Here is a 15,220-nt window from a genome sequence, read left to right as displayed (position 1 = left end):
GAGTAGAATGTTTTTATCCTATAGTAAGCCAGCCTGGCTTACCAAAATACATGGAGGATGTCTTAGACATATGCTCAATAAAATTTGCAGGAAAAAAATACAGGGATTTGAGATTTTGCTTGAACCAAAGAATAGAAGAATGCCCATTTTGGGAGAGACTGCATGGCTATCTCTTGGCTTTTCTTTCCTGAGTGCAAAAGAAGTCTCTTCTGGCTCTACAGGAAGCAACTTGCGCAATGGGATCATATGTGATTTGGTAGTTTATTTTGACTCGAGCTTTATCAAACGTGCATACTTATACAGGGAGGCATATATTTACCCTATTTTGCTATTTTCTTGTTCTAAAGCTTTTGATTATCTCAGAAAACGGCCAAGTGCCGCCAACTTTGCCTTTCTTCTGCCTTTGTCTCTTGAATGAAGTACTCTGATTTTCATAATTTTATTATCTTGCCATTGCTTTAAAAGTGACAATTTCTATAGATTAAGTCCCAGATATTCTAGGAACTTATCCTTGCGCCAAATGAGAAATTACTGAAATGTCACAAACTCAGGAGTTATATTTAGGCTACACTGAGCCTTGGTGTGTATGAGTAATGCAACCTTTTTATAGTTTGGATAAATTTAATTCTGCATGCTATAATTTCCTCAAGTATTCCAAGTGTAAACTCACAAAGGGAAAGCCAAAGGCAGTGGTTAATTTGTTCAAAAACATTAAGATTTTTACGGTAGCCCAGTCTAGTCCTCACTCTCAGGGCAGAAGTAGGACATCTAGTGCTCTTCCATTGTTTTGTGGATTACGATGCTTAAACAGTCCAATGGTAAGGGGTTTTCACAAGGTCAACTGCTTGGATTAGAGATACAGTAAGGTCTTTCTATCATGGAGCCAAGTAGAGAAGAGCCAGGGACTTGGAGGATCTCCTCTTAGTAAGATTCTGAGAACCTTCTAAAAAGAACAAAATCAGAGACTATAAAGACTTTCATGTGGCCCTGTTGGTGGTTAAAGTCTCTGCTCAGGTACCATGGACAGCTGACAGCCTCAGCAGTCGTCCTAAGCTCCAATAAGCAATACATTGTGTTGTCTAAAATATCTAATAGTGACATTTATACACAATGTTTAATTTTCTGATATTTCAAATGGAAGTTATTAGTAACATTAACTGGTAATTTTCTTCAAAATGTGATAAACTGAAGTAATACCACTTTAAAAACTTACTCAGGATGTTACTATTTTCTCCTTTTATTTGCAATAGTTCTAAGAGGTACAAGGGCAAGAAATTATGGTTCCCATTTTCCCCCTTCACTGATAAGTGACTTCAAAAACCCAGAGGTGGTTAATGGGGAAACTCAAAGCAGATGCTGCTCTTCAGGCAACGGACCAGCAAACACATTTTGTAGATGAAAAAGGTCAATGCTTTTAACAAAGTTTTTTAACTTTGTACACTGAGTTCAACTGAGGTGAAGCTTAAAATGTCAGTTTGAAATTACGTTACCTGCCCATCAAGTAGTTAAAGATCCACATTCTGAGTATGTGAACTGATTGTGGCATGTTTAATTCATTCATTCCATTTCCTGCTTCCTGATGGAAGGTAATTCCATAGTAATGCAGGTGTGGTTTGAGAGGACTGCATTTCTATCTCATAGTCTCAGTTTGGATGACAGTTTGATATGCAACTGCCTCCAAGTACCTGACTCTTCCTCTACTTGGCCTACATCATAGAAAGACCATTTACCTTGTGAAAACCTCTGAACTGTAAGCATCTAAATCCACAGAAAACAATGGAAGAGAACAGATCTAGAAGTCCTATCTCTGCCCTGACAGTGAGGACTAGACTGGGGTACAGTAAGTAACAAGCACAAGGCTGGAAATGGTAACATCATTCACATATTTCATATGAAAATACCCACAATTACTCATCTAACACATATTCCCTCTAATTATTACTTGCCTCGGTTTCTAAACTGTTTTCAGATGCCCCACAGCCGTGCCTCTGGTCTTTGCGTTTTAGATTTTTATTTTTCATTATGTATATGAATCTGAGGATAGAATCGTGTGAGTCTGGCTGCCTGAAGAGGCCAGAGAGGCTGCTGGATTGCCTGGAGTTACAGGCAGATGTGAACAGTTGAGTGTTTGTGCTGGCAACAAAACCCAGGTTCTCTGCAAGAGGAGTGTGTGCTTTTAACTCCGCTGGGCCACCTTCGTAGCCCATCTTCTACTTTTTCTTATCTACATACCTTCCTCATTTTAGAGTCTACATGCAGAATAGTTTCAAGCACCTAAATAATTGGAATGCATTTGGCAGAAATCATTAAGTCCTCCGAGTTCCTCAAATGAAACCCTCCCCAAATAACAGTAAGTATACTTTATAATCTGTTGTCTTGACCAACACTACAAAATTTCATTGACTAGTTTATAAAACACAAACATGTGATTGGATATGGCTGCAAGCTTTCCTAATGAACAAGATGCATTTTTTTGATGCATTCTAACACCAACACAAAGCTGGCAGAATTCTTGCTACAAGAGATTGAGGTATTGAATAAACATAAGCAAGAGTTTCAGAAATGTTTAGTCTAGTGAAGCAACCCAAAATCTGAAGAGTTTTTCCGGGGATCCATCGGAATCAATAACCAGAGCATTCTGAGAGAACAAACCAACACTCTGTGCTAACTCAGACAATGACAAAAGCAAACTAGCTTCACTCACCTATGTGTGTCTGGGCCATGACATCTGCCAGCCGGTGTGCGGCCCCACTGCCCCCACTCTGAGTGGAGGAGGAGGAGGTTGTTGATGTGGTAGAGCCGTGGATGGCCTGACTGATCCAGTGCTCCATGTTGATGCTGCCCTGGCTAGAAGTGGGTGTTCCCTGGGAATCACCCTGCACTGAGCCTTCATCTTCTGAACCGGAAGAGGTATCTGTTTTCAAGAAGAGATTTTACTTGTTAAACAGTGTAGCAAAGATGGCCACCCCTCAGTCTCAGCCCATTTCCACACACTACAAGAGACTCGCTTCAGAATAATTGCTTTTGGCTTCAAACATTCTTGAAAACTTATTCAGCTCTCCAAATACAGTGTTTTGTTTTTTAATTGAATATATTCTTCATTTACATTTCACATGCTAAAACCTTTCTCGGTTCCCCCTCCCCAAAAACTCCCAACCCCTCCTCCCACCCCCTGCCTCCATGTATATGCCCCTCTACCTAACCCACTCTCCCCACCTCCCACTCCTGATCTCCCTTTGTGCCCATGTGTTCAAGGTTCTTCCCCACTATCTGCTCTATAAGCTTCAGCATGTCTGGTCTTATGTGTAGGTCCTTGATCCACTTGGATTTGAGCTTTGTACAAGGAGATAAGAATGGGTCTATTTGCATTTTTCTGCATGCTGACCTCCAGTTGATCCAGCACCATTTGTTAAAAATGCTGTCTTTTTTACACTGGTTGTTTTTAGTTCCTTTGTCAAATATCAAGTGACCTTAGGTGTGTGGGTTCTTTTCTGGGTCTTCTATTCCATTTATCTATCTACCTGCTCCATACCAATACCAAACAGTTTTTATAACTATTATTCTGTAGTAGAGCTTGAGGTCAGGGATGGTGATCCCCCCAGGAGATCTTTTGTTGTGGAGAATAGTTTTTGCTATCCTGGGTTTTTTTGTTATTCCAGATGAATTTGAGAATTGCTCTATCTAGCTCTATGAAGAATTGATTTGGAATTTTGATGGGGTTTGCATTGAATCTGTAGATTGCTTTCAGCAAGATGGCCAATTTTACTATATTAATCCTGCCAATCCATGAGCATGGGAGATCTTTCCATCTTCTGAGATCTTCTTCAATTTCTTTCTTCAGAGGCTTGAAGTTCTTGCTATACAGATCTTGCACTTGCTTGGTTAGAGTCATACCAAGGTATGTAATATTATTTGTGACTGTTGTGGAGGGTATCATTTCCAAAATTTCTTTCTCAGCTTATATATCCTTTGAGTAGAAGAAGGCTACTGATTTGTTTGAGCTAATTTTATATCTGGCCACTTTGCTGAAGTTGTTTATCAGCTTTAAGATTTCTTTGGCGGAAGTTTTGGGGTCGCTTAAGTATACAATCATATCATCTGAAAATAGTGATATTTTGACTTTTTCCTTTCCATTTATATACCTTTGACCTCCTTTAATTGTCTAATTGCTCTGGCTAGGACTTCAAGGACTATATTGAAGAGATAGGGAGAGAGTGGGCAGCCTTATTTGGTCCCTGATTTTAGTGGGATTGCTTCAAGTTTCTCTCCATTTAGTTTGATACTGGCTACCAGTTTGCAGTATATTGTTCTCAGTATGTTTAGGTATGGGCCTTGAATTCCTGAACTCTCCAAGACTTTTATCATGAAGGGATGCTGAATTTTTTTCAAAAGCCTTTTCAGCATCTAAAGAAATGACCATGTGGTTTTTTCCTTGAGTTTGTTTATGTAGTAGATTACATTGGTGGATTTCCGTATATTGAACCATCCCAGCATCCCTGGGATGAAGCCTACTTGATCATAGTGAATGATCATTTTGATGTGTTCTTGGATTCGGTTGGCAAGAATTTTATTGAGTATTTTTGCATAAGGGAAGTATATTTCAAAAGGGAAATTAGTCTGAAGTTCTCTTTCTTTGTTGGATCTTTGTGTGGTTTTGGTATCAGCGTAATTGTGGCTTCGTAGGATGAGTTGGGTAGTGTTCCTTCTGTTTCTATTTCATGGAATAGTTTGAAGAGTATTGGTGTTAGGTCTTCTTTGAAGATCTGATAGAATTCCCCACTAAAATCTGGTCCTGAGGTTTTTTTGATGGGAGACTATTAACAATTTCTTCTATTTCCTCAGGACTTATGGGACTTATGGTTTATCTGATCCTGTTTTAACGTTGGCATCTGGTATGTATCTAGACAGTTGTCAATTTCATCCAGATTTTCAAATTTTGTTGAGTATAAGCTCTTTGTAATAGGATCTGATGATTTTTTTGAATTTCCACGGTTCTGTTGTTATGTCTCCCGTTTCATTTCTGATTTTATTAATTTGGGTGGTACCTCTGTGCCCTCTGGTTAGTCTGGCTAGGGGTTTATCTATCTTGTTGAGTTTCTCAAAGAACCAGTTCCTGGTTTTGTTGATTCTTTGTTTTGTTGATTCTTTATATAGTTCTTTTTGTTTCTATTTGGTTGATTTCAGCCCTCCCTTCTACTTCTCTTGGGTGTGTTTGCTTCTTTTTGTTCTAGAGCTTTCAGGTGCACCAAACTGCTAGTGTAAGCTCTCTTCATTTTCTTTTTGGAGGCACTTAGAGCTATCAGTTTTCTTCTTGGCACTGCTTTCATTGTGTCCCATAAGTTTGGTATGATGTGTCTTCATTTGCATTAAATTCTAAAAAGTGTTTAATATCTTTCTTTGTTTCTTCCTTGACCAGGCTATCATTGAGAAGAGCACTATACAAAGTCCACACGTATGTGTGTTTTCCATTGTTTTTGTTTGAACCTAAGACAAGCCTTAAGCTGTGATGATCTGATAAGGTGCATGGAATAATTTCAATATTTCTGTATCTGTTAAGTCCTGTTTTGTGAACAATTACATGGTCAATTTTGGAGAGGGTACCATGAGGTGCTGAGAAGAAGTTATATTCTTTTGCTTTAGGATGAAATGTTCTATAAATATCTGTTAGATCTATTTGGTCCATAACTTCAGTTAATTTCATTGTGTCTATGTTTAGTTTCTGTTTCCATGATTTGCCCATTGTTGAGAGTAGGGTATTAAAGTCTTCCACTATTATTGTGTGGGGTGCAATGTGTGCTTTGAGATTTAGTAAAGTTTCTTTTATGAATGTGGGTGCCCTTTGATTTGGAACACAGATGTTCAGAATTGAGAGTTCAACTTGGTAGACTTTTCCTTTGACTAGTATGAAGTGTCCCTCTTTACCTTTTTTTGACAACTTTTGGTTGAAAGTCAATTTTATCCAGTATAAAAATGGCCCCTCCAACTTGTTTCTTGGGACCATTTGCTTGGAAAATTGTTTTCCAGCCTTTGACTCTGAAGTAGTGACTGCCTTTGTCACTGAGATGTGTTTATTGTATGCAGCAAAATATTGTGTCCTATTTACAGATCCAGTCTGTTAGTCTATGTCTTTTTATTGGGGAATTGAGACCATTGATATTAAGAGATATTAAGGAAAAGTTATTGTTGCTTACTGTTACCTTCTTTGTTAAAGGTGAAATTCTTCTGTTTGTGTGGCTATCTTCTTTTGGGTTTGTTGAAAGAAGATTACTTTATTGTTTTTTCTACAGTGTGGTTTCACTTTTGTGTTGGCCAAATACAGTTTTTATATGTATTAAGTTTCATAACTAAAATGCCTTAAGTATGCTATAGGAAATTTATCTGGACATTGCACCTAGGCAAAGATACTTGACTTTCTCAGTATAACTGTTTGGGAAGAAGGCAGTATCTTCTTTGTACATATACATGAAGATATAGAATGGGGCACCATTTCTTAAGACGTGCTTGAGCTGCTTCCACATGTTTACAAATAGCGTTGCTGTGAGTCCTTCAGACTAATTATCTGAACTATGAACTATTTTTAGGCTTAAAAATAAGAACAACATACCCACAAGGCTCCTCGAATTTTGAGATTTTAATGAAGAAATGGCCATTCATGAAGAAATTACTTTAAAGTACACATACCTTATCTTCTCTAGATCTTGGTACATATTCATAATATCATATTTTATGCTCAATAAAATCTACTTATTTTATAGCATTCATATGCTAAAAAATGTTCCCATATTTAGTTGGCTTATCTTTCTATATGAAAAAGAGAGATAATCTAAGGAATATGTACATTATTCATGAAAACTAATAGGTGTATTTTCATTCAATATGCGTTCAGTTGGCAGCAATGGGTTAATGAATGACTGTAGTGTTCGGCATCTAATCTCAGGGTAAGAATAACTTGGGATCCCATCAAGAGATGAGTTAGGTGATATAATAAGAAACAAGAGAGCTCAGAAATATATAACAGGAAAGAACAGAAACAGAACCATTAAGAATAGCTACACTACCTATGTTCTCTACATTTTTGTTAAAAATATTAGAAAATTCCCTTTAGCATATAATTTTATATAACATTATTGATATAGATGAATCTTAACTGTTTTATATATTTATTTTTAAGACTGAGAGGTATGTAAATGAGTACATCAATGACATGTGCAAGCTTCTACCCACGAATTCTGCATACACCCCTTCCTAGTCAATCTCTCATTTCTTACAACAGCTCTACCACCTTTCAAGATAAAATGATAGCATAACATCCATGTGGGCACAGACACAAAATCCTCCACAAAATATTAGTTAACTAAACAAGCAAAATACAGGACGGATGATACACTATCACAAGTGGAGGCTAAAACTGGACACTAAAGCCCACAATGAAAGTTAAAGTTAGTATTTAAAGGTGAATTAATGTTCCTAATACAGTAAAGGAATGAAAACATGTGGAATCCTTTAGCACCAGTATTTGATAACATCAAGGTAATAACATTCAACAAACTAAGAATACAAGGAATATTTCTTCAAACTGTTGAAAGTCTATCAGTAAAAATCCATACTTAGATTTACATTTACTAGTAAATGACTAAGAACATTCCTCCTAAAGCTGAGAACGAGGCAAAGAAATCCTTATCGCTTCTAGTCAACCTTATTTAGAAGGTTATAGCCAGTGAAACAGACTGATAAAACTAATTATAAACACCCCAATCTAAAAAGAAGTGTCTTTATTCATAGATGGTATGATCTTATAGGTAAGAAACTAGTACAAATCCTCTAAAACTCTCAATTACTAAAAAGAGCTCCTGAGCTCTTTGGGTACAAAGATTAAGTGCTACTAGATGGAAACAGGAATTTACACAGGACCTTCTTTGTTCCTGTGGGAGTATGCTGTTATCAAAGTGAGACCAGTCAAGTGTTTTGGCTCCCTGTCTTCCCAAGGATCTCTCTCTTACACTCATTGTAATAAGATGTTATCTACCCTATTGGAGCATAGCTAGAAAGCCTTCACCACAGGCAAGCACATATCATGCTTCTTAACTTTCCTGGGACATATGTCAGCCTTTTAAAATAAACCATACAGCAACAACTATTTTACTAGTCACCTACAACACAGTAATTTGGAAGAAAGAAAATAAGCATGCCATTACTTTCAATCATTTTAGATGAAGAGTTAAGTTTGTCTGTGGACCAAATTATGCCTACTGCTTGTTTTTGTAAACTTTTACTGGACTACAGTACTTCCATTTACTGACATACCACAACGGCTGTTTTCACACTACAACAGCAGAGGTGAGGAATGTGAAACCGGTTAAAGTTAAAATATTGTATTTTAAATTTAAATTACTCACACTCCACAAGTAATACCCAGTGACTCCTGTTTCATGATACCATCTCAACTAATTGACCATTTCACTTGACTTCTTCCAAAATACAATAATATAGCATATTAGTATTTAAAAGATTTAACAATATGCATATACCTGTCTAGCAGAAGAAAGATCTAACTTCAGTTATAACTAAAAAATGAAATATACTCTATACAGATAAATAATTAAATAAACTTTCATAAGGCTTTGAGTAATTATAATGAGTGTTGATGAAAAGTCTAAAACACTTATTAATACAGGTACAAACATAATGATGTCAAAATTTTCCCTAACAAGTTACTCAGAAGCTATTTTTAGAGTGTGGTAACAAAATTGTTACCTCCTGGACTTATACCTGAAGCAATCTATGTCAACATACTGCAGACACTCTTGCACAAGTCAAAGGAGCCAGGTTATATGATCAACTTATGTATATTCTTCAAGAAATGAGTGAACAAAGACTATGTGGTTAGATACATACAATAGGCTTTTATTCAGGTGCAAAGAAAAAAAATCAATAAAATAATGACATTTGCAAGACAATGGAAGGAGTAAAGAGAGTTCATTGTATTACAGAAATAAACCACACTACTTAGAGACGAACCTGTATGTTCCTATCCACCTTTAGGATCTAGATAGTGTGTGTGTGTGTGTGTGTGTCCCTTGAAAGAGGAGAAGGACTTATAAGAGGAGAGGATAAGATCTAAAGAGACGGGGACAATAAAGAGCAAAGGGATATGTGTGACATAAAAGGGAGCGAGTGATAAATGGAGAATGAAAGGGATGATCAGAGGCATGGGGACCATGAAGACACTGAGGAGGATGAGAATGCTGTGATGGAGACCCACTGGATTGTACTCTGACTTAACAAATTTTAAGATAGTTGCTGGCACACATGTAAGAAGCAGAAATATTGAAGCTGTTGCTCACCTGGAGGAGTGTAGGCATCCATGGAGGTCTGTACAACCAGGGATCTTCGTTTGGAAGGCATAGGTACTGCCATTTTCCTTTCTTTGTGTTTAGCAAGAGCTGCCTGGACAGCTTCTGTATGAACATCTGAAACCAAGAGAGACCCCAATTATTCCATCATTTGGACCAAAGTCCTAAGACCAGAGCCACCATCTAACCCTGTGTCCCTGTAGTACATTAGATCTTTGTACCTAAGCTCAGAAATAAATGGGTAAAGGAAAGCACCAGAATGAAATTCCCAGTTGAAAGATACAGCGATTAATTTACTTTACTCGAATTGAATGTATGTAAACAAAATTTTGGTGCCAAAATGCTTGTGGCTTTATAAGCCACTTGCCCAAGCTTGGTAATTCCTTCCAATATACTGCTAGCAGAGCTATGTATTCCTCATAACTCACTACAGTCAGGAAGTGTAAGCCACAATCCAGACACTTCATTAAACATTTTATAAGTATTAATCCATAATATCATTTCCATAGATATTACTGAAGGCCAATTCTGTTTTCTCTTCCCATGGCTTGGGATGAAAGCGAAAGTGCTGCATAGGCTGGACAAAAACTTTAACATGGAACTATATCCCTAACCTGAATGAATGCTACAGTGTAAGACAGCATCTTACAAAGGACTTGGGCTAACAAGATAGAAGCAAGCACTGAGTTTCATGCAGCAATTTTCTTTTCTCTTTTTTAAACTCTGCAGAAATTTTTTGATAAATTATTTGATAATTTAGATATAACAGCTATAAGGTATAACCCATATTTTTATCGAGAATAGATTTTTCCATACAAATTTATTCTAGTTGAGGTTTTCCTCTCCAACTCCCAGATCCTCCTGACTGGCTATCTTCTCTCTCTATCTCTATGTCTATCTCTGCCCCTCTCTGTCCCTCTCTTCTCTCTCTCTCTCTCTCTCTCTCTCTCTCTCTCTCTCTCTCTCTCTCTCTCTCTCTCTCTCTCTGGGTCTCTCTGTCTCTGTCTCTGTTTCTCTCTCTCTCTCTCTCTCTCTCTCTCTCTCTCTCTCTCTCACACACACACACACACACACACACACACACACGTACACAAGAATACAAATAGGTATCTAAAAAATAATAAGATAAAAAAAAAAAGGAACAGACTCTGGCTACTGGTTTGCTGTATATTGCTTTCTGGGGATCCATCTCATATACAGTTAACAAACCCAGACACTATTGTGTATGCCAACAAGTACTTGCTGACAGAAGCCTGATATAGCTGTCTCCTGAGAGGCTCTGCCAGTTCATGGCAAATACAGAAGTGGATGCTCACAGCTAAGCAATGGACTGAGATCAGGATTCCCAATGGAGGAGCTAGAAAAAGGACCCAAGGAGCTGAAGGAGTTTGTAGCCCCATAGGAAGAACAACACTATGAACCAATCAAACCCCTGCCCCAGAGCGCCCAGGGACTCAACCACCAACCAAAGAGTAAACATGGAGGGGCCCATGGCTCCAGCCGCATATATAGCAGAGGATGGCCTTGTTGGACATCAATGAAAGGAAAGGCCCTTGGTCCTGTGAAGGCTCTCAATGTCCCAGTTGGGGGGGGGGGAGACTGCCAGGACAGGGAAGTGGGAGTGGGTGGGTTAGAGAGAAAGGGGGATTGGATAGGTGGTTTTCAGAGGGGAAACGAAGAAAGGGGATAACATTTGAAATGTAAATAGAGAAAATATCTAATAAAAAAACAGAACAGAATAAGTCAAAAAAAGCAGATGGAAAAAAAGCCAAAGAAAAAGCATAAGAAACATATACAGATGCAGAAATGCACACTTTAAACAGAAATCCCATAAAATACACCAGAAACTATAATAGATACACAAAGACTAATAAAAATAAAAGAAAAATATGTCCAGACAAAGAACCCCTACAAATCCACTGAGTTTGTTTTGTGTTGGCCATCTGCTGCTGGGCATGGGAGTTCACATGTACATATGTCCTACTGCGGTTGGAAGGGCTAGTTTTCTTAGTGTCATCCATCCCCGCTAGCTCTACAATCTTTCTGCCTTCTCTTCCACAGGTTTTCTTGAGCTCTGAGGAGAAGAACTGATGAGGAGTCCCATTAAGACTGAGCAATCCTAGGTGTCTCACTCTGCACATTGTCACACTGTAGGTATGGTTTTGTTCTATCCACTGCAAGGGAAGCTTCTTTAATGATTCCTGAGCATCACTTTATTGTTACCTTCCTTTTTTAAAAATTTATTTTATTTTATTTTTTTATTTACATTGCAAATGATTTCCCCTTTTCTGGGTTCCCACTCCCCGCAAGTCCCATAAGCCCTCTTCCCTCCCCCTGTTCTTCCATCAACCCCTTCCACTTCCCTGTTCTGGAATTCCCCTATACTCTTGCACTGAGTCTTTCCAGAACCAGGGGCCACTCCTCCATTCTTTTTGGACATCATTTAATTTGTGGATTATGTCGTGGGTATTCAAAGTTTCTAGGCTAATATCCACTTATCAGTGAATGCATACCATGATTGATCTTTTGAGACTGGGTTACCTCACTTAGTATGATGTTCTCCAGCTCCATCCATTTGTCTAAGAATTTCATGAATTCATTGTTTCTAATGGCTGAATAGTACTCCATAAATATACCACATTTTTGTATCCATTCCTCCATTGAAGGACACCTAGGTTCTTTCCAACTTCTGGCTACTACAAATAGGGCTGCTATGAACATAGTGGAACACGTGTCCTTATTACATGCTGAAGAATCCTCTGGATATATGCCCAGTAGTGGTACAACAGGGTCCTGGGGAAGTGTCATGTCCAGTTTTATGAGGAACCGCCAGACTGATTTCCAAAGTGGTTGCACCATCTTGCAATCCCACCAACAGTGGAGGAGTGTTCCTCTTTCTCCACATCCTCGCCAACACCTGCTGTCTCCTGAGTTTTTGACCTTAGCCATTCTGACTGGTGTGAGGTGAAATCTCAGGGTTGTTTTGATTTGCATTTCCCTAATGATTAATGATGTTGAGCACTTCTTAAGGTGTTTCTCAGCTCTCCAAATTTCTTCATGTGAAAATTCTTTGTTTAGCTCCATACCCCACTTTTTAAAGGGGTTATTTGGTTCTCTGGGTTCTACTTTCTTGAGTTCTTTGTATATATTAGATATTAGCTCTCTGTCGGATTTAGGGTTGGTGAAGATCCTTTCCCAGTCTGTTGGTTGACGTTTTGTCCTTTTGATGGTGTCCTTTGCCTTACAGAAACTTTGTAGTTTTATGAGGTCCCATTTGTCAATTCTTGATCTTAGAGCATAAGCTATTGGTATTCTATTCAGGAAGTTTCCCCCTGTGCTGATGTCCTCCAGGGTCTTCCCCAGTTTCTTTTCGATTAGTTTCAGTGTTTCAGGTTTTATGTGGAGGTCCTTGATCCATTTGGAGTTGAGCTTGGTACAAGGAGATAAGAATGGATCGATGCGCATTCTTCTGCATGCTGACCTCCAATTGAACCAGCACTATTTGTTGAAAAGACTATGTTTTTTCCACTGGATGCTTTCAGCTCCTTTGTCGAAGACCAAGTGACCATAGGTGTGTTGGTTCATTTCTGGGTCTTCAATCCTATTCCATTGATCCACTTGCCTGATATTATACCAATACCATGCAGTTTTTATCACTATTGCTCTGTAGTAAGTTTAAAGTCTAGGATATTGAATCCCCCTGAAGTTCTTTTACTGTTGAGAATAGTTTTAGCTATCCTGGGTTTTTTGTTATTCCAGATGAATTTGAGAATTGCTCTTTCTAGCTCTATGAAGAACTGGGTTGGGATTTTTATGGGAATAGCATTGAATCTGTAGATTGCCTTTGGCAAGATGGCCATTTTAACTATATTAATCCTGCCAATCCACGAGCATGTAAGGTTTTTCCATTTTCTGAGATCTTCTTTGATTTCCTTCTTCAGAGATCTGAAGTTCTTGTCATATAGGTCTTTCACTTGTTTGGTTAGAGTCACCCCAAGATACTTTATGCTGTTTGTAGCTATTGTGAAGGAGGTCATTTCCCTAATTTCTTTCTCAGTCTGCTTATCCTTTGAATATATAAAGGCTACTGATTTGTTTGCATTGATTTTGTAGCCAGCCACTTTGCTGAAGTTGTTTATCAGCTGTAGGAGTTCTCTAGTAGAGTTTTTAGGGTCACTTAAGTATACGATCATATCATCTGCAAATAGTGATAGTTTGACTTCTTTCCAATTTGTATCCCTTTGACTTCCTTCTGTTGTCTAGTTGCTCTAGCTAGGACTTCAAGAACTATATTGAAAAGATATGGAGAGAGGGGGCAGCCTTGTCTAGTCCCTGATTTTAGTGGGATTGCTTCAAGTTTCTCTCCATTTAGTTTGATGTTGGCTACTGGTTTGCTGTATATTGCTTTCACTATGTTTAGATATGGACCTTGAATTCCTGTCCTTTCCAAGACTTTTAGCATGAAAGGATGCTGAATTTTGTCAAATGCTTTTTCAGCATCTAATGAAATGATCATGTGGTTTTTTTCTTTGAGTTTGTTTATGTAGTGGATAGCATTTATGGATTTCCTTATATTGAACCATCCCTGCATCCCTGGGATGAAGCCTACTTGATCATGGTGGATGATCGTTTTGATGTGTTCTTGGACTCGGTGGGCAAGAATTTTATTTATTATTTTTGCATCGATATTCATAAGGGAAATTGGCCTGAAATTCTCTTTCTTAGTTGGATCTTTGTGTGGTTTTGGTATCAGCGTAATAGTGGCTTCAAAGAAGGAGTTGGGTAGTGTTCCTTCTGTTTCTATTTGGTGGAAAAGTTTGAAGAGTATTGGTGTTAAGTCTTCTTTGAAGGTCTGATAGAATTCTGCACTGAAACCATCTGGTCCTGTGCGTTTTTTTGGGTCGGAAGCCTATCTATGACCCCTTCTATTTCTTTAGGGGTTATGGGTCTGTTTAGATGGTCTATTTGATTCTGGTTTAATTTTGGTAATTGGTATCTGTCTAAGAAAATGTCCATTTCCTCCAGATTCTCCAGTTGTATTGAGTACAGGTTTTTGTAGTAGGATCTGATGATTTTTTGAATTTCCTTGGTTTCTGTTGTAATATCTCCGTTTTCATTTCTAATTTTGTTAATTTGGATACTTTCTCTGTGCCCTTTGGTTAGTCTGGCTAAGGGTTTATCTATCTTGTTGTTTTTTCAAAGAACCAGCTTTTGGTCTTGTTGATTCTTTGTATGGTTCTCTTGGTTTCTACTTGATTGATTTCAGCCCTGAGTTTGATGATTTCCTGTCTTCTCCTCCTCCTGGGTGAATTAGCTTCTTCTTGTTCCAGGGATTTCAGTTGTTCCGTTAATCTTCTAGTGAAAGCTGTCTCGAATTTCTTTTTGGAGGCACTCAAAGCTATGAGTTTTCCTCTTAGCACTGCTTTCATTGTGTCCCATAGATTTGTGTATGTTGTGCCTTCATTTTCATTAAATTCTAAGAAATCTTTGATTTCTTTCTTTATTTCTTCCTTGACCAAGGTATCATTGAGTATTGTTCAGTTTCCATGTGTATGTGGGCTTTCTGTTGTTTTTACTGTTACTAAAGACCACTTTTACACCATAGTGATCTGATAGGAGGCATGGTATTATTTCAATCTTCTTATATTTGTTGAGGTCTGTCTTGTGACCAACTATATGATCTGTTTTGGAGAAGGTACCATGAGGTGCTGAGAAAAAGGTATATTCTTTTGCTTTGGGGAAAAAAGTTCTATATATATATATATATATATATCTTTTAACTCCAATTGGTTCAAAGCTTCAATTAGTTTCATTGTCTCCCTGTTTAGTTTCTGTTTTCCTGATCGGTCCATTGGTGAAAGTGGAGT

The 15,220-nt window shown here is 38.0% G+C and overlaps 1 protein-coding gene across 2 annotated transcripts in view; it reads right to left on the bottom strand.

Annotated features, from left to right (window-relative positions):
• Dip2c (disco interacting protein 2 homolog C) overlaps window positions 1-15,220 on the bottom strand; it is a 409,010-nt gene that overhangs the window by 140,075 nt on the left and 253,715 nt on the right. For both annotated transcript variants that reach the window (XM_052157069.1, XM_052157070.1), the window contains 2 exons: window positions 9,345-9,470; window positions 2,705-2,914 (listed from right to left, as the gene is read on the bottom strand). In XM_052157069.1, the coding sequence (XP_052013029.1) occupies window positions 2,705-2,914; window positions 9,345-9,470 (336 nt within the window). The remainder of the gene's footprint in view (window positions 1-2,704; window positions 2,915-9,344; window positions 9,471-15,220) is intronic.

This window comes from Apodemus sylvaticus, chromosome 14 (assembly GCF_947179515.1).
Source record: "Apodemus sylvaticus chromosome 14, mApoSyl1.1, whole genome shotgun sequence".
NCBI classification, from domain to species: domain Eukaryota; kingdom Metazoa; phylum Chordata; class Mammalia; order Rodentia; family Muridae; genus Apodemus; species Apodemus sylvaticus.
This window is presented reverse-complemented; position numbering and strand designations above follow the sequence as displayed.